Source organism: Pholcus phalangioides, unplaced genomic scaffold (assembly GCF_987345545.1).
Source record: "Pholcus phalangioides strain wild (caught in Gottingen) unplaced genomic scaffold, Ppha-v1.0 ptg000009l_1, whole genome shotgun sequence".
Classification (NCBI taxonomy): Eukaryota; Metazoa; Arthropoda; class Arachnida; order Araneae; family Pholcidae; genus Pholcus; species Pholcus phalangioides.
In genome coordinates, this window is record NW_028301602.1 from 20,843,288 (window position 1) to 20,870,403 (window position 27,116).

The 27,116-nt window shown below is 36.1% G+C and overlaps 1 protein-coding gene across 2 annotated transcripts in view; it reads right to left on the reverse strand.

Annotated features, from left to right (window-relative positions):
• The window catches only part of LOC149082224 (SPARC-related modular calcium-binding protein 1-like), a 110,395-nt gene extending 83,753 nt beyond the window's left edge, over positions 1-26,642 (reverse strand). Inside the window, exon 1 of one of the 2 annotated variants that reach the window (XM_089235735.1) lies at positions 26,040-26,642. In XM_089235735.1, the coding sequence (XP_089091861.1) occupies positions 26,040-26,108 (69 nt within the window). In that variant the 5' untranslated portion in view covers positions 26,109-26,642. The remainder of the gene's footprint in view (positions 1-26,039) is intronic. The other variant, XM_089235734.1, reaches the window with a different exon arrangement.
• Between the last annotated feature and the right edge of the window lie 474 nt (positions 26,643-27,116).

Consider the following 27,116-nt stretch of genomic DNA (forward strand, 5'->3'; position numbering starts at 1 on the left):
CCCGACGGTGAATTTGAATTGTGAGTAGATAGATTTTGATTTTGAGATGAATTAACCTGGGTCAGGCAAGTCAGTATCATTGAATATGTTTTCGTTGGATAATCCCGACAGTAAATTCTGCATCTATAAATTCCACAAAATCGCCCTGTCTCTCTGACGATGAAATATGTTTCTACGGATTCTAATTTCGATGAATATCCTTTCCGACGAATTTCGCGTCACGAAATTTCTTTCCGATGGACTGTCTTTTCGGAATAACCCGCGTCGAGCAATCACCCAGACCGTAAACCGCGCTCGATTACATAATATCTTACGAATAAGATTCCACAAACGAAAAAAACTTTCTAGAACAACTCCCGAATTAATTATCCGTTCAGGGAAACGTAGTAATACTTTAGGGCTTGAAAAAAAAGAAAAATAAAATATGAATCGGAAAGTAGGATAGTCTTCTAAAAACAAACACCCGAAAACATTCGTTAACATTCGTGTCATTCCCTCCGACTGACAAAAGTTTTTCGCAACTCGTGATTAATTTATCCATTTCATGTCGAATGTTGAAATTCGTTTTCATATTTTCCCTCTCGGTCTGCCTTATCTTTGTTCATAAAAAAAGCAGGACCACCCGTGTTGGTAAGTAGCCATCACGACGCCAAATAGTTTATCAACTGCTTAATTACTCGCGGCCATGAGAGAAGATAACTAATTCTCTTCTTCTTCTCGGGTGAAAGATATCGTCTACAACGACACCTTATACTGTTTTTTAAGCCATAATATTTCTAAAGGGGACCTAAAAAAAGCACACACACACACACAAAAAAAAAAAGAACTTCGAAGAAATTCTAACCTATTTTCGCTCTTTTGTTCATTCAGACTCATAAGATACGCCGATACTACTTATTTTTCGTAATTGGTGAATCAGAAGAAGTGTCAACCCACGGTCGTAAAATATAGGAAGTAATGGTCTTTTTTTTTTCTTCAGCGTCCGTGAAGTTAATAGGAAGAAGTAATTTTTTTTCCCTGATGCCATGTTATGTGGAGGAAAAGCCACCGGAAATATTCGCTGGTCGACTTTACGATACGATACACAAATCTTCGACTTGTTTCCGTTCCGCGTCAAATATTTTCGCTTTTTTTTTTCTTTTGGACCGCGAAACTCTGTGAGCGTCGAAATTTCTTCATAATTCAGTTTTTATCGGGGGTTTTTTTTTTCGAGACTGTACATGCTCAACTCGTAATACGCTGGTCAAATCTGAGGTTGGCCCGAGATTTCAAACCTAATTTTGCAAAATGAACTAGGCGGCACGTTTCCAAGATCATTTAAGTGACCCGAGTCATGTTTACTGATCGCTTGAGCGACCCGCGTCATATTTATAGATCACTTGAGTGGCGTGGAGTGTTTCAAGTTTTGCGTTCAAGTGTTTTGCGAACATTTACAGATAATTTGGATGGCCCACGCGGTATATTTAAAGATCGCTTAAGTGACCTGCAGCACAGTTGCAGAACACTTAAGCGGCCCTCGGCACATTTTCAGATCATTGCGGCATATTCTCAGATCACTTGAATGACCCGCAGCATATTCCCAAATCACTTGAATGACCCGCAGCGTATTCCCAGATCACTTGAATGACCCGCGGTATATTCCAAGATCACTTGAATGACCCGCAGCGTATTCCCAGATCACTTGAATGACCCAAAGTACATTTTCAGATCACTTAAGTGTCCGGCGGCATATTTACAGAACCATCGTGGCATATTCCCTGATCATTTGAATGACCCTCGGCCTATTTACAGATCACATATTTATAGATCACCGCAGCATAATCCCAGATCACTTAAATGACCCACAGAACATTTAAAGATCACTTAAGTGACTGCGAGACATTTACAGAGCATTTACGTAATCTGCGGCGTTGTTCCAGACCACTTAATGAAGTGGTGGCCCGCGACACGATTTCATATCAATGGAATGTCTCCCCCCCCCACCCCTCCAAAAAACTGGACATCATTGTTTCAGACAATATGGCTGATGATTGGTGGCTGAAGTCTGGAGTAAAGACAAGATGAAACCTTTTTGCCAAATGATTATATAAGAATTTATCATGTAAAATTATCTTATCTTCTCGTTCGTGCGTCTGGGATAATTTGTCTTGAAACTCAATATGGCATATTTTATTTCAATTTACAGATGATATTCTGAGTAATCTGATAACGGTATTCATGTATGCAATTTTACCCGTAAATTTCGTTATCATTCCACATGGACTTTGAGTATAGAGATATCGAATTTCGAATATAATTTTTGTTATAATTATTTGTACATTTTTCGGTCGTATCGGTGCAGTCAGATTCGTAGATCATCCGTGGGGGAAGGGGGGGGGGGAACCTTGTCACCAGTGTTATGTGAAAATAAAATTTTGAGGAGTAATTTCCCTCCCCACCTCTTCAAAAATTTAATCAGTGAGGGAAAAACACTATTAAAAAAAATTACCTACAATTTTTGGAGGAGTAAAATTGAATTTTGATGCGTGAATCTAGAACTAGATGCATATTGGCGAACACTGCTTGTCAATAAGCAGTTTTGAAGACCTTTGGCCAAACGGGGGTCCCAGGGAGGGGGGGGCTATATAATTTGAGAATTTCATTTTTTTCTCAGATTGTTTTTTTTTCATTAAATATTAATTTTCATTAATTCTATAAACATTTTTACATTAATTCTGTAAATATTTATTATTAATTCTGTAAATATTTATTATTAATTCTGTAAATATTTATTATTAATTCTGTAAATATTTATTATTAATTCTGTAAATATTTATTATTAATTCTGTAAATATTTATTATTAATTCTGTAAATATTTATTATTAATTCTGTAAATATTTATCCTTAATTCTGAAACAATTTCTTTCAATAATTATGAAATTATTTTTCTCATTTAGTTCTGAAATATATTTTCTGAAATTAAATTTGAAATTACTCCTTCCATCAATTCTTTAATATATTTTCCCATTAAGGTTATTTCAGCATTTATATAAATTCTGTAACCGTAGAAGCCATTTCCTCAAAAGGACACTACAAAAAATCTTACATAGCCACGAGACCTGCGAGCAATATTTAAAGACTGCATTCAGTTGAGTGAAATTCCACCCGGTGGGATGAGCTTCTTCAAGAGCACCGCAAACTCATAGAGTCCTTCTCATGAAGTGAAGAAATCATCAACAGCTTGTTGTATTTTTTATTAATGGAAATAGTAAAGAGAATAATCCATGTAAACATGGCCGAAGAGCATTTTGCTATGGCCGAAGAGCATTGTATTGCCTAGGCCAAACTTTAGTATTATGTAGCGACACTACTGTACATTTTATTCTTTCACATCTAATAGATCTTCAGGCCATTTAAAAGTACTAAAAAAACAATCACTCGGAAGATCGATTTATGTTCCCGTAAGCACTGGCAACTACAAACCACGACAGACACTAAAAAGCTAATTATAATAATAACATTTAACAAAAAATTACACATTACATATGAGTGTAATCTTTTACATTTCTGAGACCATTGAATATGACCATCAATCATTGGATATGAATTTTCAAATTATTTTTCCACTAAATATGAATTTTCCAATTATTTTTCCATTAAATATGAATTTTAAAATTATTTTTTCATTAAATACGAAATTTCATTAATTCTGAAAAAAAGTTATTTTAATAATTTTGGAAAGGATTTTCATTTATTCTGAAAATATTTCTCTTTCATGGATTGATCGTGGAATTATTTCTCCATTAAGGTTTTTATTCCTACAAATTCTATAACTATGCAGCCCTTTTCCTCAGTGGGCCACTGCAAAAGGCTACATTCGAGGACCACATGTTGCCCGTGGGACATGAACTGAAGAGACCTGCATTCTGACGTCGTTCAATTGAGCAAATTTTAACAGAGGGTTTCTTCAACAGCACCAGAAATTCAGTCTTTCTGATTTAATGAAGAAATCATCAACAGCATTTCGTATTTTTTCATTGGAAATTGTGAAGAGAATAATTCCAAATAAACATGGCCCACGCATTTGCACAGGCCCCATTAGTAGTATGTCGCAACACAGTCCTGTACATTTTTTTTTCTCGCATCTAATAGGTCTTCAGGCCACCCAAAAGCATTAAAAAGATTTATCAATCTGAAGATCGATTTATGTTCCCGTAAGCATTGACAACTACGAACCAAGATAGACAAAAAATTAATGATAATAATAATAGAAAAAAAATTGCACGTGAGCACAATCTTTTACATTTTACACATCCTTTTGCCTACACACACACGCACGCACCTGCAGACAGACATCATCTGAAGTAAGGTGTTACAACAGGTTTGCGTCATCCAATCGGACTGCACCTGTTTTTATAGTGTACACTAAAGAATAGGAAGGAAAAAAATATATATAGAATAAAAAAAAAATAAATAAGAAATCTAGAAGAAATATTACGAACGAAGAATAAGAAAAGATCACCATCAAGTGCGTTCGGGGTTCCAGGATACGCCCACGTACGTATCTCGATCAAGTTGAATCACATCACGTCACACGCACGAGAAAGAAAAATTTAACATCTATAAAGAAAGTTATGACCCAAAAGAAAAGAATATAAAAAAGCGTACAATGAAAAATATTCTCCGCAATAGAGTTTCTCTGAGGAATAGTTTCCCAAACAGTTCTTGTAAGAACAGTTTTCAAAACAATACCAGCACGCACACAACAGAGTTTTCTAAACAATGTAATCAGCAAAAGAGTTTTCTAAACAATGTAATCAGCAAAAGAGTTTTCTAAACAATGTAATCAGCAAAAGAGTTTTCTAAACAATGTAATCAGCAAAAGAGTTTTCTAAACAATGTAATCAGCAAAAGAGTTTTCTAAACAATGTAATCAGCAAAAGAGTTTTCTAAACAATGTACTCAGCAAAAGAGTTTTCTAAACAATGTAATCAGCAAAAGAGTTTTCTAAACAATGTAATCAGCAAAAGAGTTTTCTAAACAATGTAATCAGCAAAAGAGTTTTCTGAACAATGTAATCAGCAAAAGAGTTTTCTTGGACAGTGTCATCAGCAAAAGAGTTTTCTTGGACAACGTCATCAGCAAAAGAGTTTTGTAAGCAATGTCATCAGTGAAAGAATTTTCTAAACAATGTCGTCAGTGAAAGAGTTTTCTATGCAATTTTATATGCAAAAGAGTTTTCTAAACAATTTTATTTGCAAAATTTTTTCTGAAAAAGAGTTTTCTAAGAAAAGTCATTAGTGAAAGACTTTTCTTAACAATGCCATCAGCCAAATAGTTTTCTTAGAATGTTATCAGCAAAAGAGTTTTCTAAACCAAGGACGCGCGCAATCTCCGGTCCGCGGATGAAGAAATGCGGCCCGCCAAAGGGTTCCATCCGGCCCCCGACAGGTGTTCCGGTGAAAAGCCGCCTGGCAGTCGAGTGGTTAGGGAACTAGCTTCTCACTGTGCAGGTCTGTGTTCGAATCCCAGTTCGGGCATGGATGTTTACTAACACTAACAAATTCCCTGGACGGATCATGCTGATCCCTTGGGAATACGTAAAGATCACGTTATTACTATAAAAAAAAAGAAAAAAAGTATCACTACACACGACACTATAAATGCCTAGCATGAACATATTTCCTTCATAGAAATACAGGAAATTAGGATCCATACGGGTCACTGCTAATTATTGCAAAAAACTTTTCAGAGGCAAGTAAAGTTACCAATGTCAGCCAAGAAAAGTTTTAAAAAGCAAGTAAAGTTGTCAATTACAGTTGCAAAAGTTATCAGAAGCATTTAAAGTTGTCAAAGGCAAGTAAATCTGACAATTATCATTAAAGCAATTGTCAGAGGTAAGTAAAGTCGCTAATGAGAACTAAAAAATGTCAAAAGCAAGTAAAGTTGTCAATTACAGTCAAAAAAATTATAAAAGGAAAATAAACTTGCCAACTTTCACTGAAACTGCTGAAAAATCGTCAATGACTGGAAATAAAGGGCAAATTGCAATGGTAAAAATGTAATTCACCAAAGAAACGTAGATGTTCGACAAACATGTGAGATAAATATTTTTATACGACTATAATTAATTAATTGTGATTATATAATTAATTAATTGTGATTATATAATTAATTAATTGTGATTATATAATTAATTAATTGTGATTATATAATTAATTAATTGTGATTATATAATTAATTAATAGTAACTGTGCTCTAAGTCATGAAAATAATGTTAATTTTTGATTTCGAAAATTTGAATAAGCCTTGTGTTCCCAAATTTTATAGAAAAATTTGGGATGGAGAAATTACGGGAATGTCTCACAAAATACATATCACATGGTTACCAAATGTAAACGAATTTCTGGCCCCTGAGTGGCAGAAATACCGTATATCCGGCCGATTGACTAGAAAGATTGTGCACCTTTGTTCTAAACAATGTCATCAGCAAAATAATTTTCTTAACAATGTCATCAACAAACGGATTTTCTTAACGATGTCATCAGCTAGGGCCGTAACTAGAGGAAGGCAGTTTTAGGTAGGAACAAAGAACACCATTACAAAATTATTGAATTTTGAAGTTGTGGGGGGCGGAAAAATAATGTTTGCCCCGGGTGGCACAAATCCTAGTTACGGCCCTGTCATCAGCAAAAGAGTTTCTAAACAATGTCATCCACAAAGAGTTTTCTAAACAATGTCATCAGCAATAGTTTTACAAACAGTACTCCCAGCAACAGAATTTACGGAACAGTACTCCCAGCAACAGAATTTACGGAACAATACTCTCAGCAACAGAATTTACTGAACTAATACTCTCAGCAACAGAATTTACAGAACTAATACTCCCAGCAACAGAATTTACAGAACTAATACTCCCAGCAACAGAATTTACTGAACTAATACTCTCAGCAAACAGAATTTACTGAATGATATTCTCAGCAAACAGAATTTACTGAATTATATTCTCAGCAAACAGAATTTACTGAATGATATTCTCAGCAAACAGAATTTACTGAACAATACTCTCAGCAACAGAATTTACCGGACAATATTTTCATCAACAGAAAATACTTCAACAATAGAAAACTCGAAAGAATAAGAAAAGATCACATCATCAAGTGTGTTCGGGGTTCCAAGATACGCCCACGTACGTGTCTCGATCAAGTTGAATCACATCACGTCACACACACACACGCGCGAGGAAGAAAAATTTAAGCTCTACGAAGAAAGTTAAGGGCCAAAAGAAAAGAAAAGCTGAATAAAAAAACGTACAATAAAGAAAATAAAAATGAAGTGAACTATAAAAATGAATAAAAAAGAGAAACTAGTTGAGCTGTCTCATCAATCCAATAACCGGTATGGCCCACGGAACAAAGTGTTTTCGTAACCATGACCCAAGAAAGACTTTCAGTTTCGGAGATACTTTAATTACTAGGATTCTCTTTCCGAAATTTATCACTTCAATATATGGTTCTGCCTGAGTATGCTCTGAGTAATGATGATTTTTAAAAAGGTTCTAAATGACCATGTCTTAGTAAAAGTACTGTAAGAGAAAAAAATCTTTCTAATAATAATCTCAACGAACAAAAAATATTTCTACCACGTATAATTATGCGCTAAGCAAGAATGGTCTAAGGCCAGGATTACACTACGTATTTGATAAAAGATCTTTCACAAAACTTGAAGAAAATAAAACAAATAGCGAACCTGTCAGTTACATTCGCTCGAATTTTACCGATACGCTTATTGGTTGCATTTTTCGAGTTTTGTAAAAGAAATTTAATAAAATTTTTTCGGTGTAACCTGGCCTAAAAATGTTACAATTATTTTTGGTATGATTTAACCCTGCAAACACAAAATGTTTTTTGATCGAAATGTAAAAATCTGTTAACAAAATCTGTAACAATACTCTGAGGAATGAAGCTCCCCCAGGATTTTAAACAGAAATGTTTCTCCAACAATATTTTAAGCAACAATGCTTCTCCAACAGTATTTTAAGCAAGAATGCTTATCTAATGTTAATTTAATCAACAATGCTTCTCTAACGATAATTTTAGCAACAATGCTTCTCTCTAACGGTATTTTAAAGCACAATGCTTTCCCAACAGTATCTTGCGCAAAAACGCTTATCCAACAGTAGTTTAAGTAACAATGCTTCTCCAACAGTAGTTTAAGTAACAATGCTTCTCCAACAGTAGTTTAAGTAACAATGCTTCTCCAACAGTAGTTTAAGTAACAATGCTTCTCCAACAGTAGTTTAAGTAACAATGCTTCTCCAACAATATTTTAAGCCGCAATACTTCAAATATGAATTTCAATTCCGCAAAAATGTTTCTCCAACAGAATTTTAGGCATCAATGTTTCGCAACAGTATTTTAAATGACAAGGTTTTTTAGTAAGTATTTTTTAAGCAACAATGCCTCTTCAACAGTATTCTAAGCAACAATGTCTTTTTAACAGTATTCTAACCAACAACGTCTTTTTAACAGTATTCTAAGCAACAATGTCTCGTTAACAGTATTCTAAGCAACAATGTCTTTTTAACAGTATTCTAAGCAATAATGCCTCTAACAATAATCTAAGCAATACTGTCTCTTCCAAAGTATTAGTAGGTAAAATGTCTCGAATAAGTCTTGTATAACCAATACAAGTTTCTAAAAAAATACTCTCAGCAATAGGGTTTTCTAAACAATTCTCTCAGCAATAGTGTTCTCTAAACAATACCTTCAGCAATAGAGTTTTGTAAACGGTAGTCACAGCAATAGAGCTTTCTGGATATTGGGGCTTTCTAAGCAATAGTCTCAGTAGTTGCTTCCCAAGCTTTAGTCTCAGCAATTAGTTTCCCAAACAGTTCTCTCAGCAACAGAGTGTACTAAATATTTTCCGCAGTGGAGTTTTCTAAACGATGCACTTACCAATAATGTTTTCTAAACATTACTCTCGGCAATGAAGTTTTATAAACAAAACTCTTGTCAGCAAAGATTTTTCGTTCAGAATGTTTTTATAATAATAATTCAATCATAAAATTTCACTGGCCTATAAGTAACATTTTTTAAATTTTAAAATAGGTATAAAAAACTTGATGGAAATACTATATCAGTGGAAACTGTTCCGATTCAATGTACAGAATCGGTGCAAAAAAAGCAGAGTTTCATATACACTGGTGAAATAAATCAAGAGAATTTGCATATTTTATCGAATTTCATGAAAAGAACTGAACTGAATGTAAAACCACTGCTTCTAGACAAAAAGCAAATCTTGTACGTCAAATACGTAAGCGTACACGTGTGTGTAGGCGGAGCCAGTAGACAAACAGGCTTTATACTGCACCGGATATCTTAGCACTATGCCACAGGAAATGATAAACTGCCTTATTTCAAGTATGAAATCACGCTGCGAGACCTGTATATCTGTAAGAGGGGACCATACCCCCTATTAACCAATTTTTTTGTTTATTCTGCAACCACTGTTTCATACCTTCCAACTCCAACGAGTGTGACGCACGATCATGCGTGTGTATTACAATTACTGAATGGTTATTTGTTTTGTATTGTATCAATGTATGTACATATCAAATTTCATTAAAATCGGTACAGTAGTTCTAGAGATAATCGACCAAGTCTGCAAATTCTCTTAATTTCTTACACCAGTGTACGTTCATTGGTCCATGTGTCTAATCCGAAAGTAGTAACGACATTTTTTTGTCAAATAGAGTTTCCATGTCACCTAAATAACACACCTACTTTTTTTTACAGCACTGATATAAAAACTTTAAGACATAACACACGCTTCCGAAGAGAGTAGTTGTGCAAATATATTTCGATAGATGATAATGAACTAAGACAAATATATCCAAATACTTTGAATACTTCACAGTACTTTAAGACGATTTTTTTTCTCTCGAAGAAATAGGATTTCATTTCAGATTTCAATGTGTAGAAGTGATTGTCTTTCACAACTAGAGTTGGATCGAAAAAAAAAATAACAACTGATTGTCAACATGGCTGATATCCTACCTGCTCCTGTTTAAGATTCCACAACACACGTGCTCTTCAGTTCTACACGGAATGCAACAACAAAGAGAAAAATTTCCTTTATTCAATTCGACAACGTGGTAGACATCTTGAAGGATGCATTTGAGAGAAGAAAAATAAGACCCTGAAAGAATACAAAGAAGAAAAAAATATCCCGCTCAATATACTATTCCTGAGTGACATTTCTGTCGTTTCGGGAGAACAAGAAGGAAAAAAAAATTCAATTCAATTTTTTCCCCATTTCTTTCCAGTTTTTCCCCCACACTGTTACTTGGTGAATAATAACACTAGAATAGACAGAAAAGAGAGAGAGAGAGAGAGAGAGCCATGAATCCGTGATCCTGAGGAATTTAGGACGCGTCCGTGAGATTTCGAAGAGGAAAAAAAAATGTTTTACTGGGTATAAAGAATGCGAAAGAAATTTTTTTGGCATTCCATTTGCTTTTCCCATCACTCACATTCATAGTTAATATAAGGGTTGGAAGGCAACTCCGCACCAAAGGATTTCTGACAAACTACGACAAAAGTTTCATGAAGTGCGACTATTTTATGGAATGAACCATCAATAGCTTCGGTCTAAGCAAAAGTGTAATTGATGCTTTTCATGTCTGTTATTATGAAAGTGTGTAGGAAGACCGAAGATTCGTGATGTATCTGTCTTCGGCACTCAATTCTTCTGGTCTTGTTTTCACACCATCTAATGAATATCGATAACACTAAATACTATGGAATGCCATCTAAGCCTCAAACTACTATCATTGTATTGTCTGTATTGCATGATACATGATAAATTATGCTGTTTATTCTTTGAAATGAGAATTTTTGTCTCATCGGTTTTGTTGGTATGAACAGAGACAGAGGAATCTGCAATCAAATTTTGTTTTAAAACGATGAATTTCGGGTTTAAAACTTATGAATATTGATGAAGATAGCCAGTGTCAGTGGCTCTAGTGAAGTGCCCTGGTGGCCTTTTGCTCGCGACTCTTGATCATCATTTACTCATTGCCCCTTTGCCCAAGCCCTCATTTAACAGTGGTCTCACTCGGCCATCTTTTACTAGCAGTCCTCAAAAGCCATCTTTTACTAGCAGTCCTCAAAAGCCATCTTTTACTAGCAGTCCTCAAAAGCCATCTTTTATTAGCAGTCCTCAAAAGCCATCGTTTACAAAATGCCTAAAACAATCGTTGTTACCCATTGTTTACCGGCTGCGTCACTTGGCCATCGTTTACCAAACGCATTACTCAGCCATACTCGTTGCTTCACTCAGCCATCGTTCACAAGCAGCCTCAAACAGCCATCGTTTATCAGCAGTCCTAAACATCCATCGTATGCCAGTGGTCTCATTTACGCATCGTTTATCAGCAGTTATAAACATCCATCGTATGCCAGTGGTCTCATTTACGCATCGTTTACCAGCAGTCTTACTTAGTCATGGTTTACCAATGCTCTTACTTAGGCATGGTTTACCAATGCTCTTACTTAAGCATGGCTTACCAATGCTCTTACTTAAGCATGGTTTACCAATGCTCTTACGCGGTCATTGTTATCAGCCGCTTTTCTTAGCCAACTGTTACAAGCTCTCTTTCTCAGCTATCCTTTACTAGCAGCCTTACTTAGCCATCATCTTAATGGATGACTGTCATAATTTGCGGCAGTGGTTTTTACTTACTCTACAAATATTTACTTCCAGCTCAATCGCTCTATTGATCCTTTTCCAGCGACTCCCTTCCTTGACACTCATTACTCACGATACTGTCATGACAGTTTTGCGAGTGGGCTGTTAAAGTCAGGTTCCTACTTCTCAATAGGTTGACATACATCAATATCCTAGGCCCGGTGCGACACCCTCGACAAAGTCTGGGGACACACACTTTGAGAGCGACTGTACATCTTATATACTAGACTCGGGATTTATTTCCGTTTTTCTCTGTCACGTATCTTACTGGGCAGGACTGCAGAGTCTGATCTACGAAGTTACCTGAATACCCCTAGGAGTGGGATAGGGGTGCACCAAGGAGATTACAGTCATACAACTGCTTTTTGAGTAGTATTGGCACTTTAAAGAGACACCATTCATCAGAAGTCAAGATCCAACGGCGAGACGATCGAGTAAAAGCGTCACTGGGAAAATGTTGAACAAAAATGCATGTGATAATTCCACCGAAGATCGACATTTGACACAGGCTAATCATTTCAACTTTTCCCAGGGGCGTGAGAAAGAACATATAATCAATATATGTATATATGTTACTGCCAAAGCCCGAAATTGGCCAACTCGTGGTGGAGCCAGCCATTTCCCGAATTGGTCAATTTCGTTAAATATTAGCCAAGTTCGGCCGCCCAGTTCGCGAAGTGGCCACTGATTCCTGGCCAAAGTTTGATAACAAAAGAACTTGACGATGATTCGGGATTATCGTCAAGTTGAAGTGTTTTTTCGTGATAATTATGTCCACGTTAGTTATGGCAGCCCATCAAACCGCCGTCACGATGCGGTAATTATTTTTTTCTCCAAAATTTCGCAGAAAAAACTATATATGTTTATATAATTATTTTTATAGTTTTTTCTATCAAATTTCACATCTTTTTCTCTCTTCCCATGCAGCTGCTATATATAGAAATGTATCACACGTTGACGAGTAAAAAAAATGAATTTGGCTCCTACCTGGCCGTCTTACATCAGCTTTGGCCAGGGATCTCCGGCCACTTCGTGAAATGGCCGGCCAAATTCCGAATAATTTTCTCAATTCGGACTGGGCCGAAACTCATCGCCAATTCGTTTCGACCCCGTTACGAATCTACCGCATTTCAGGCTTTAGTAGTAACATATATTGTCCCTCCCCGACATGACAGTGGCCGAACACTTCACTGGCATGACAGTGAAAGTTGGGGGGGGGCATGTTGATGATGATGCCAATTCATATACACTAGGTTCCCGCTAATCCGAACTAATTGGGACCCAGGGCCTGTTCCGATAAGCGAAAAGTTTGGATTACCGGGGTTGGTTTTTAAATATGACGCTTAAAAACTGTAATCGTAGGAAGTATCCCCATGGAGGGGGGTGGGGGAATAAGAGTGGCAGATATTGGCTTTACTTTCCTGTCAAACCTAAGGTTGATGTTAAGTGGCCGATAAAGCTGCAATGGGCCACATTATATCCCGTTTTCGAAGCAAAATCTGACGGCGGCTTTCTCTCTGATGAACGGTGACAATATCTCAAGAAAACTGAACGACAATAACCTAAAACAAAATTCAAATACTAGGGAATTGAAGCTTCGAGAAGGTATCTAATTCTATGATGTTTAATATATGGCGCAGAAAACAAGACCTCAAACAGACTTATGACAGGAACCTTTTTTTTTGCATACGGTGTACACATATAGGAATCCTAGAAAACGCAATATCGCTGGGAAAATCACGTTTTCTGCTATTACGTCGACACTTGAAAAATAACCCTACTAGGTGACAAAAAAAAAAATCAAGAGAATTGCACTCGAATGATATTTCTCGCAAATGGCTGCTGAAATCTCGTGTACAAAAGGAAGAAGTCGCATTATTTGCCGCGAGATAGGAAAAGAAAAAGAAGATATTCTACACGTAGAGAACAGAGAAGACGAACAACCGAGATAACCATATGACTTAAATCATTGAATTCTTTTGTCAAGGGTGAACAGTGAAAAGGATAAGAATGGAACCGAAATGATCGAGACACAAAAGATTCGCTTGGGGACAATCAAAGGAAATTCTTTTTAGACCAAAACGTATAATATAGTGGAAGCGCGAGCTCTTATTACACACCCCACGTATCACCGGATTATAAAAGAGATCTGGGAGGGACTTTAGAAACTCTGGAAGATCTTTCCGGAATCTTAACGCTATTTTTGGTTTCTCTTTCAGTTTTTCGATCATAACGAAACCGAAACCAGAGTTAAAGGAAAGATTACATTTACTATTGTGTGTAAAAAAAGTATCTCTATTTTTTATTATATATGTTACTGCCAAACGTCGAAGTCCAGTCATTTCTTGAATTGGTGGGGGTAGTTTTGGCCAAAGTCCGATTTGCAGAAAAGGTTCGGGTTTTGGAAGGCAAATTCTCGAAGTGGCTGGATATCCTCGGCCAATGTTTGGCGTATTGATGTAAAACGGTCCGATAAGTCCCAAACTCATTTTTTTCATCTCTAACAGGACCATAATTAATAATGGCCATATATGCGGATAAAATGGTTTTCCCGCGCTTAATGCCGTTTTTCCCCAATTTTCCTTCGTTTTTCGAATTGAAATAGTTCAGTGAATACTGCACTTAGAAACGTGGAGTTTTTTTAGTTGGCATCGGGAGAGAATACAAATACAACGCCATAACAGGCAAATTACCCAACGAGGTGGCTGACTTAAGAACATCATGGATCCCCGAGTCATTTTTTTTTGGAGGCCCTACCTACTACTGGTACACCACACATGCAACCCCCCCCTCCGCGGAACCCCCAACGAATCGGTACATGCGGGAATGTGCGTGTACGTGTAGTGAAACCTGACGTGAAGTTTTTTGTTTCTCTGTAATGCTTGTTATGTGTAGTGCTGCCATCTGCCACCAGTTTTTCTAACTATGAGTGAAGTGTTATGATTGAATGATTTATCGTTGGACTGTTGCTCTCTGTGGCGAGACTTTTTAACGGGGAGATCGGCTCGCATTTGCGCCTTGAAGTTGGAAACCACAGAAAACCAACTTCAGCTGACCACCACTGTGGGGTTCGAACCCGGATCCTCGTATCGCGAGTCCGTCACTATAACCACTCGATCACCACAGCGGCTTAGAAAGGGTCACCCATTAGAAAGGGCAACAACTTTCTAATGGGGTTTTGGGACACACGGAGACTATATAAAAAGTTAATTTTTAATTTGAATAACTATACAGCCTCTGAAAACATAAATGTCATATCTGAGTGCTACAACGGTTTGAGTTTGGTGCTGAGTTTGGATCAACGGTTTGCCAGTAAAATATAATATGCCCTATTACTTATGCACCGTGTATATAAAATAACATGTCCTCACTGACTAACTGATTCATCATTGCTGAACCGAAACCGCTGAAGCTATAAATATGAGAAATTTGGTTAGTAGTTTCACATTTCGTAAAGACTAACTGAGAAAGTTTTTTTTTTTTTTTAAATTCGACCCCTAAGGTAGTCATAAGGAGGTCCAAAGATAACATAGAGAAATCACGTCGAGCTGAATCCGCTGAAGCTATAATTACGAAATTTGGTCAGTATTATATTTTATAATGTAGATATCCACCCCAAATAAAGGGGAGGGATTTATAAAAATTTAATACCCAATATGAGGCGTTCAAATGCTATATGGAGGAATCATCGCCGAGTAATTTTCAAATTACCAAATCCATGTAAGCGAAGCCGCGAGTAACAGCTAATTGCATACATAAGCTAATCTTTCCACTAATACTGTCAATTAGAACAGTGATTCTCAACATAGGATCATATTGACCCCTCGCGGTGCTGGGATATTCTAATGAAAGCACGGGTGAAAATCAGATGAAAGGGGAGCCACGACTATTGGTGAAGAGTGCCACAGCTGTCAAGTGAAATACGGTGGAAAAAAAATGTGACTACTTTCAGAATCCACACAGCAGAGCTGTCTATAGAACCAGGGCATCTCAACTCATAGACTTCTGTGGGCATGGTCCGGAGACTCAAAACCCATAGTATCCGCAAGGGGCCCGACCGACATGATGAGAATTGGTAATTTGGATTGAATTTATGGAAGTGTTTGATTCTTCTCAGAAATACGAGTGTTAATGTTTTGGGGTAGATTTTTTTTATAAAGAAATAAAAATCTTAAAATAAATACTTTTTTATATATACTGATAACTTAACTGTTAATTAGTTTTCTGCTGATGATTTTTTAAAGATATCATTTGAAAGTTTATTTTGTGTATATATATGTTACTGTCACAGCTCAAAGTTGGTTACTTCACGAACTGGCCAGTTCAGTTCGTGTTTTTTTTTTCTGATAATTATGACCATTTATAATTAGTCATAGTACTACGGCAACCCTAACGATCAAAGGAGAATCTGAATATCGATAAATTAGTGATCCATATTGGGATGTATAGGGATCGAAATATAGGAGACGGCCAAAGCCCGGTGAAAGCTCGAATTTCGGACATTGTCCGGTACAATCGGGCCGGCCAGTTCACGAAGTGGTGAAATTTGGGATTTAGCAGTAACATATATAAATCGTCTACCTTCTTTTCCCGTTTTCAAATCACCGCTGACTTTCAGTACAATGAATAGAAGTCTATGATTCCTCGATAAAAAAGATTCATAACCTCAACATATTTAAAATACATTAGGAAAAAAAAATGACAATAAGAGACGTTACGGAAACTTGAGAAATCGCAAGATTCGTATCTTATTGATAGAGAGAAGAGAAAAAAAAACCCATAGCCATAATGGATTCATCTTTTGTATAAGTCTTTTACAAGAACCCAAAAATAAAATACAAAACGGAATCTTTTAGCACCGCAGAGGAGTAAAAAAGAGAGATTCAGATGACCTCAACCTCGATTCTCATAGCTTGCTGCTGACAGGGAGGAATGACTTTAATCTAGTTCTCACCTCTTCAGTTTGAACTTTGAACTTTTCGCTTTTCATAATCTTCCGACCTTACGTGGGAGGGCAATTCAATGTCTAACAACCAACCTACCTACCTCGAGGCATTTTCTTTTACACACGCATCATTTTATATTGTGGACCTATGCCGTTCGATCATAGTGATGTTATCCTCTGTAGCAGAGGTTTCCCATGTTAAAAGCTCTCACGAAACTCTTCATGGTTATGAGGCTCTTAGACAGAGCATAAACAAATTTTGAACATTTCTCTAATGTACAAGATGCTCCGTAAAGTTTACGTAAGTTTTGATGTTCAAGAACCCTCACCCTTAGCAGATGGAAAGTTTCCAAAAGACTATGTTTTTTAAGACGTAATTTATAACAGAATTTAAAAATCAAAATAGAAAATAGCATTTATGGCTTTTTATCCTTCGTACAATAATTAAACCACAGATCATCTGTTTTAAAAATTAAAGGTGTAAATTTTGTTAACAAATTACACAAAATAATTAAATGTGAAGTGGCACATAGCAAAAAAACCGGCTAGTTGTTAACTCTTAAAGCGCTCCCATCATCCGTAGAGATGATGAGCATAGTACCCTACTTAATCATCCTGTAATCATCCTTTTTTTTAAAGACGAAAAATATATATTCTATGGCGCGTACGCGTATATATTATAGTTTGTTTTTTTTTATATTATTTTTTAGAATTTCTCCATTCTCTGACAGATTTGTTTGTACTGTAAGTAACGCATGCACATGGCTGGTGAAGTGGTGGAGTGTCTGCCTCCAATCATTGCTAGGCCTGAATGAATGAACGCCAGGGTCTCTGCCACCGGACTTATCCCGTTGCCGAGATCTCTTCCAGCCCAGCTTCGTGGCAGAGTCTGGAACAAAGTGAGTGTGTACACCTAACAGTCTGAGTGTGTAGCTAGTGTTGTGTATGATATTTCAGTGCTGCCATCTATACTTCACATTGTGAGTGAAGTGTAATGATTGAATATTTGTAACGTTGTAGGCCTGTTGCTCTCTGTGAGGAGATTTTTTAACGGGGAGATCGGCTCACATTTGCGCCTTGAAGTTGGGAACCACAGAAAACCAACTTCAGCCGACCACCACTGTGGGGTTCGAATCCGGATCCTTCATTACTAGGCCTGTGACAGTGGGTCTAAATCCAGACTTTGTGCATATATTGTGCTATTTACAAAACTTTGAACTAAATTTGTTTCTGCGCCAAAAAAAAAAAACCTTCGAGACTTTTAACTTTCTCACAAACAGCATTCAAATATGTCAATTCTTCCAATTTTTATAAATTTCGATACTACTGTATTTACGAGATTATGGCTACAATACGTCACCACTATATTACGACGCACTGTGCTATAATGTGATTTCAATATAAATTACAGGTACATAATATTTCATTTTGTTTTAAAGTGTGTTCCGGAATTTCATGGAATTATTGAATAATTTTCATAATTTATATTTTTTCACGGATATTGCGAGTAACGGATAACATGCACAAATTCTATACTTATTGACTCCTCGTATTAACCATTGGTAAAAAAGAATTACGAGCAAGTTGTCAACCAAAAAACCCAAAACAAAGCCCAATGATACGTCCCTTTAATCCTTTTGATACAAGAAAAAAAGTGTTTGATGGAAAAGCTTTCCGAAACTTCTTCAAAAACATCCGCATAACTCGGGAAACCAATAAAAACAAAGATTTTCTTGACAGTCAAACGGAGGGCTATCCTAAGAACCTGAGAAGAATAGGAATTAGTTTCCTAGGCCGTGTGAAGAACAAACACTTTTAAGGACGTGTGTCCTATGTGGGGATGATACACGTCCGTTGACGTGTTCGCTGTCCAGAATCAGTTCCCTCGCTTCTTTTTTTCTGTATTCTGTTGCGGGAAGTCTAATTAAATCCTTGACAAGAATAGCGCTGTCCAACAAAAAAAAGATTAAGAACGTGATTAGTTGAAAGTAATTACTTAGCTTCCTTAGGCTTTGGGTGCCGTTGAAACCATTCGGAAACACATCAACGCATACCGAAAAAGAAACTTTCCCCCCCACACTGAACTTTTTTACTTATTTTTCTATGTAAGTAGTTTATTCTTCGCAACCGCATCCGAGAAAAGCAATCAGTGGCCAATAAGTTTCTCGAAATTATTTTCAGACCAGTGCCGTAATTTCACGGGACGATTATGAAATTTTTCCGTTGCTTTTAAAGATTTTTCGTGGTAAAGTTTTAAAAAGTAATTAATTCGAGGAATTATTTATCAAGCGTTAGAGCGCAAAGAACCAAACTAATTGAATTCGGACAAGAAAGTCCAAAAAACTTGATGACAATTTATCAAGTGTCACTCAAAATTTTACGTTCCGAGTGAACAGGAAACATTTATTTTCCTTAACCCTTAAGGTTCACTCTCCATAAAAACAAATTGCAACATTAAAAAAAATACGGATGCAAATGGGTCTAAATTAGCATATTTTTATTTGAAACAATACATCAGTAAGCAATTCAATAAATTGGCTTGGATTTTTTTAATGAATTGCAAATTAAGGGTAAAATATACACAATTTGTCTTTATTTTACTGTTATCAAAAAACAGATAAAATTTTGCATGACAAAGTTGAATAGTTTTTACCTTGAATTTTATTTTAAACCCCTGTCAATTTTGGGCGATTTTACAGATCACTGAACACGTGAAATTTCAGCAGCTCCCGAAAAAAAAAAAACCACCGACAAGGAATACACTCTTTCTAGATTTAAAAAAAAAAATTATTGTACTTATGTAGCCGCCCGTATTTTGTACTAAAATAATGCTAAAACATTTACTTTCTGAAATACCAAAGAAGGTTTTTTTTTTAAATGATATGATGGGGATTTTTTGGTTTTTTTTTTCACCATTTATTTGTCATGTATATTCAAATATACACGGGACCATAGAGGGCTAACTTATTCTGACGTGACGCGGGACTACGTCACGTCTGAGTAATGTTTAGCGGCCTTACATAGATGATAAATACATGTTTTCTGTTTTTTTTACTTCAGTAAAGTACAGGGTGATTATAAAAAAACTATCCCGACATATGGGCCCCTAACTATCATACCATTCACAGAAACTGAATGAAATTTTGGCATAAGGTATTTTGATGTATGCGCTCAAGAATGATATGGAAAACAACAGTGTCACTCTAACAGTTACGGTTACAGTGAGAAAATTTCGAAAATATCAAATGGCAACACCAAGTTTTTTGTATTGGAATGCGATCTCCATTGTGAAAAACCCTAAATAACGTTCGAACGGCAACTGTAGCATGAAAATCACCGGCGGTAGATAGGCTAAAAGTGAGGACAACCAATAAGGACAGAGAAGCAGCATAAAATAAAGCATTTTATTGTGTTTCACAAATTTTCCACATGACCTTGTGGAGGACTAATCAGGCCTCAGCCGAAGAAACGGTGTGACGAATGAAACGAACATTAATGCTCTGGTGCACGGCAAAGTCCTTTTTACTTTTTCCTTGCCTAGCTCCGGGGATTTTCGTGCTACAGGTGCCATTCCAAATGCTATTTAGTGTTTTTCAGTATGGAGATCGCATTCCAATACAAAAAACTTGGTGTTGCCATTTGATATTTTCGAAATTTTCTCACTGCAACCGTAACTGTTAGAGTGACACTGTTGTTTTCCATATCATTCTTGAGCGCATACCTCAAAATACCTTATGCCAAAATTTCATTCAGTTTCTGTGAATGGTATGATAGTTAGGGACCCATATGTCGGGATAGTTTTTTTATAATCACCCCGTACTTTAGGACCTATTGGGGATCCTAGGGGAGGTTTGAAGGAGTCCGTGAGCTTTGGATGAGAAAATAGTTCACTTATTGTTTTGTATTTTTATATATGCCGAATATTATTCTGTATGGTGTCCATGGCATTTATCTTATAGGTGGTGGGGGGGGGGGGCTCTGGTCTTTTTTTATAGAGATAAAGGATGCATGGCACACAAAATATTAGAAAAAAATTAAAAAGAACCTGTTGTGAATTCAGAAGTACCTCTGCTTTAAGAGGACGACCCATCGTTTCGCATACCCTTCAGAGACGCAGCTTTTTTGATGCAGAGGTTCTCAAAGTGTTGAAAGACTAAGCAAAGGTCCGTACGACAATTTTTCAATATAAAAAAGCCTCAATAAGAAATTTAGTCTTACATTTAACACCATAAATGAAAATAAATCAAACTAATATAATTATTTAACTCTCACAATTGAGCTACTTAACATCGAATTATATAAGTAAATTTATATGTGTATATATAAATTCTATATCTATAATAATAATCAATGTTCATTTAGAATTAATCAGGTATCAGTATAGCATCAGGTACATCCATTGATTTTCAAAACCCCTTGCCTGCCTTGAAACAACACTACTTCTACTAAACCATACATGCACCTCGTCCATATTCCTCCGCGAAACTTCTAACGAATTGGTACATGTTGGAATGCGCCCTGAAACAACTGCTTTTCATTGATGCAAAGCAATAAGCCCACCACTTGAACAACAAAATCACAGCTAAATACAAATTCAAGGGCCACAACAAGAAACTTGACCAACAAGGTGGGGAAAAAAAAAATTTACACAAAAAGTATGGATACTGTGTATCTAAAGTACAATCACTCATAATAGAAGTAATTCTCGCATCGCGGGGACCCGGGTTCGAGCCCCACCGTCGCCACAGTGGTGGTCGGCTGAAGTTGGTTTTCTGTGGTTCCCAACTTCGAGGCGCAAATGCGAGCCGATCTCCCCGTTAAAAAGTCTCGCCACAACTACTTAAGAAAATTATGGTAGTCTTCATCTAAGAATGGATTTCCGATTTATTCCAAAATTAATATCGATTTATATTGTGCCTTAAGAAGTCTAGACAAACCAAAGAGAAAATATACATTTTTCTCCCCAAAAACTTAAGACAGGATGTTCTTAGCCAGGAGTCCCCAGAGAGATTTCAAGGGGAGGGGTTCTTTAGCTTCGATGGGAAAATAATTAACCCATCGTTTCTTTTAATTTCTATTATACGTATTAAATATTATCTTGTAAAAAGATTCATGTCCTTCGTTTTATTTGCACTGAGGGTGCGTGAACTTCTTCTTGTTTGGCCTAAACGGTTCGCGAAATACGAAAGGTTAAGAGCCATTGCCTCAAGAGAAGAACCCGGCTGGAGTTGGCTCTTTTAAGGTTCTTAACTCGAGGGTAAAATTCTGGAATAGAGAAAGCCGCCCTGAAGGGAGGTGGCTCTTCAAAGAGATTTTACTGTATCATAAATCACCACAAGTACCTCTGCCATTCATAGACACCCATGAATATATATGGTTGCTGTGAATTTGAATTTTTTTGCATATACATCTATAGAGAGAAAAATATAGAAAAAGAAGTCAAGGGGAAAGGCTAACACGGAAAGACCTCCAGATAACTTTGAACATCATTTTCTCCTTTACTCAAACACATAAATCAATCAATCTCTCAAACGATAACCGAAAATAAAATACAAAAGAGAGAGAAAAAAAAGCATGTATCTGTAAATTGAAATGAATCGCCATATTGAAAGGAGTCAAGTGTCAATGTCAGATAATGAAACATATACACATAAGAAAGAAAAGGGTTACACAGAAGAGGTTGGCTTCCTGTTCCCTCGTTCGTCGGAGGTTAATTGATTGTTATTATTAAAGTCTTACGAATCAGTGATTCGGGGTGATCACGAAACTGCTCTCCATCTACGGCTAGAGTAGAGATTACGCACGATGAATGAAAAAAACATCAATGTGCTTGGTTATTAAACTTCCAGTAGCCCGTGATGACAGATTTAGCCACGCTACTTAATCACTACACATGCTATTTTTTCATATCGTTGAGGGGAAAAAAAAAGGCAAAGAGCCAAATTATCATTATCACCAAGTGCTCTCAAAGGGAGAGAGATTGAGGGAGTGTGTGACGCAATCGGCAAGTTGTCGACAAGCCCAGAACGGGGCGATCACGTGAAAGAAAAGAAATTTCAATGTGGCTCGTTTCATTTCTGCTCATAATTGCCTCTAGGCATTCTATTTGTATAAAATCATTATTTCTAAAATACGAATTCAGCTCATTTGAGATGAATATTTTTCTTAATTTCGTGAATTTATTTCATCATTCCCAGAAATATCAATGATATACCATACATCCATATACCGTGCATTCTTAAAATTTAACTGATTATATCAGGGGGTGGCCCAACGCGAGGAAAAAATTAAAGAAAATACGGACTTCTCTTTTGAACGCTTTTCAAAAAATTAAAAGAAATTCTATTCCATTTTAAAATCAAAAAATTCCCCTCAAAATTTAAACAATCTGTTTCTGGTGAATGATGGTTTTATAGGCTGCCAAAACTATTTTTACTGTAGGCACTCTTAAAATAAAAATAAAAATTAATGACTTTCTATTCAATACGTTTCTGTTCGGTTTTTCACCTTTAACTAAAATTTAATAAAATAAAAAGATATTTTGATCAAATGAAATAAAATTTAAATTTAGATTATTGTTCTAAAAACAATTTACAATTCTAAAGATTGACAAACTGGACATTTTTAGGAAAATAAGAGGACAGTGGAATAATAGTTTACACGAACGTTGAGAATGCTGGTGTCCCGTAAAAAACGTTCGAATACGTAGAATGAGACGCGCGTCGAAAATAGTCTTGATCGGGGATTAGTCGAATTCGCAATTTGAAATCCTACTGCTTTGAAACAGCGTGAATTCCTCTGAAAATACATATTACACACAATCGCTCTCAATTCATTATGAATGAGGTGAAGTGACCAAAGTAGAGGGTTCTTAACCAGGGGTATATGGACTTCTTGAGAGTCATTGAAGAGATATCGGGAGGTTCGTCAGCTTGCATGAGAAAAACAAACAACTTACTCGTTGTTTTTTATTGAATATTTTTATATGCTAAATATCATTTTGTGAAGGGTCCATAGAGCTTTCATTTTATTGACAAACAGGGCTGTGGAACACAAAAGGTTAGGAATCCCTGAGACTTGGGCATTTCAATATATAGGAGTTAACTCAGAGTCAACTCTCGACTCTCCGCGAGTGAAATCTTCTTCAACAAACTTGATTAGCGGTTTTCAATCTAGAAATTAGAGAAAACCACAATAAATAAATAAATAGAAAAATGATGTCAGCCAACAATAGCAATCCAAAGAAGATTCCGTTTAACGGTATAAACCGCAGAAATTCAGAAACTATCCTCGATGAAAAAAGGATGAACAAAGGGGGGAAAGGTAGGAAAACGCTATGCTATAGATTAGTGTTTCTGAATTTTTCAGACCGTGATCCCCTTTGGACCATATTTTCTTCTCATGCCCCCCAGTCTTATCCAGGGCCTCCTACCCTCATCTGAGACTTTTTCTACTTATTGAATCGAATTCAGTCGGAACAAAATTTATAATGAACAAAATTGTACATATACGGTCGATCTCTGGAACCCTAAGCCAAGCATGGATGCATTTTCCATCTCAATATATGGCAAAATAGGCCTCTGTAAAATACGGAATGATCCATCAATAATCTATGCAATAAATCAATTCTTCCGACACGAGACACGATGGGTCCTCACGCTGGATCCGTGCTTATCCTGGGCTGAAGTTCAGTGAGCTTCCTTGATGTGGGAAAATCATAGCACCTGATCCCTATGGACATGGGCTACGAACATCGCATGGGTTAAGGTAGCGCTGGTACCATGGTCTGCTCTGCTAGATTCTGAAAGTGGTCACATTTTTGCCCGCCATATTCCAATTGGAAGCTTTATATTGTCACAATTCTCTGAGGGTTTCCTTCACCACTTGTAGTGGTATCCCCTTCCATCTGATTTTCACCCGTATTTCCCTTTAGTACATCCCAGGGCCGCAAATTGGGCATATGCCCCCAGGCTGAAAAACACAGATGAGTGGTTCTCAACCTTTGGAAGCCCCCGGTAGATATCTTTTTTTGTGAGTGAAAATCCCGGTCATCCACATGACTAACGAGCAACAAATGGGAAAAAAAGACACAGTGAATCACTCATGGCTCGGTTTCAATAATAACAGTGCCCGGTACCGGGCCACGACCCGGTGGTTGAGAAAACGCTGCTATAGATTACATCCGGAACATTCATCTTTAACCCATTGCTCGCAAGCACCGTGATGCTTACCGAAATAATCAAAAGTTCTGGATGCTTACTCTAGATTTCATACTCGCGAATGGAAAATCCCAATTACATACCCTCATAAAAGGTGGATTCAAGAATAGACATTATGCTTATTTGAGTTTGAGCGAGGTTGCTTCATAGGTACTCTTAAAAACTTGTAGTAAAAAATATGAATTGTCACAATCGCCACCCCCATCTTATTTAGAAAATTTTAATTAATCTTTTTCCAATTCTTTGAATAAAAATACGCTAAAATATAGTCAACATAACTACATTAATATAATATCTAGCCTACGCATGAAATCTAGGAATACGTTTCCCTATACAAATTAACATTTGTGATATAGTTAGAAATATTATAATAAATAATATTTCTGACTACTATTGTCAGACTATCGTATAATGAGCTTTTAACTATAATTGTATTATTACTCCATTAAAATATAATTATATATTTCATTGTGAAGAGAAAATAATCAAATCTTTCAATTTTTAAAATACGTAAAGTTCAATTCCTTGGTATTTACTAAGCAGCAGTTGGTACAGATTTAAAAAGTTAGGAAGGTTTTTCAAGTTTATCTGATTCAAGTGAAGTAGAAAATTTTGAGAATTGTGTAAGTTTTCGACAAAATTTGCTTTTTAATTCCTGTTTCCTCTCCACGTCCGCACTCATTCCTCATGAAAACTTATTTTTCCAGCAGTAATAAATTGTAAAATGCTGAATATAAAACAATTAATACCATTTAGCAATATCAAAGACATTATATAAATATATACATATTTTTAACTCTTAAAGTAATTTAAATTATATTCTACTTTTAGTTTTCATCAAAACATAAAAAGTTTTCGCGCACTCTTTCAAGAACCCAGACGATTTAAAACTTATCATGTCTGCTTTACAACTTCATACTTATTTACAATTAGTACTTATTAAATTTTAAATACATTTTAAAAATGTATGAAATTCTAGAAAATTAAGTATATTAAACAGCAATAAAAAAGATTGTACTAGTGTTTTGGAATCTTCTCAATAAAATATTAAAAAGATCAGAAGAAAAAATTTAAATCACACAAATTTAATTCCAATAAAAATTCCAGGTATATTAATATGTAAAAAATTAAAATCAGTACTTACAAATGCCTCGGTCCTTAAAAACACGCAGATGAGCACCGCAAACGCAGAAATCCTCTTCAAAGAACACATTATTATAATTATATACTATAGAGTTCGTATATGTATTAAAAGTTCACAATATTGTATTTAAATGTTTTGTAATATATTTCTCTCCTCCTCGACGAAACAAACAATTAAACGACTAATTACACAGCCGTGGATAAAGTCCGCATATTTTGTCTAAGTTTTTCTTTTCGTAATAAAAGTTTCTGTTCATTCAATGCCATCTTTCTCTTAACTTTTTTCGAACAAAATCCGTAAAAATCATTGCTTTTATTTCCGCCCTTAATTCATTCTAACATGCCATACTGGGGGGAAACTATTGAATATGTGTATTCAGAAATCGTATACTTATAACGGTAAAGTTCTCTATTTCTCGCTAGACACAATCCAGCGGTAACAGCGGCCCGAAAAACCGAACTTGAACCGGAACTTGCGGTTCGAGTTTTGAATGAAAGATCTTTCTCATTGCTGGTTTGAGGATGCCCAAGGGTGGGGCGAAGGGTCCCTCAACACGGGAGAGCAAATGAGCGACCAGTGCCATCCGTCCGAGAATCTGAACATGCGCAGAACTACTACCACATGATAAAGCTATTGATATATTTTTTTTTTCTTTTCTTTTCTTTAAAAGGAGGCCCTCGTCTTATTATTATTTTACTTTTATTTTGTTTTCTTTTCCATCAGAACCTAATTTAAGATTCAAACACTCGATAGGGATAAGAAAGAAAAGGGGGGAAAAATTACCGTAAATGAGACTAAATAAGCCTCACGTTAATCGATTTTTATCATGACACCACCCTGCCCAGTCCTGGAAATATTTTCTCTTCTTTTTTCTAACTTTTTCTTATTTAAATTATATATTACAGATAAAAGAAGGTCAAGGTCGACGAAGGCTTTGCACTATGTTATCGTTATTGTCGTGTGTGTATATATATATATATTTTAATAATAGTGGTGAATGAAATGTTGGATCATTGATGGATGTTTGGTTATGATTGTTTTATTTGGTTCGCTTTTTAGGTTTGGGTTAATGAGATT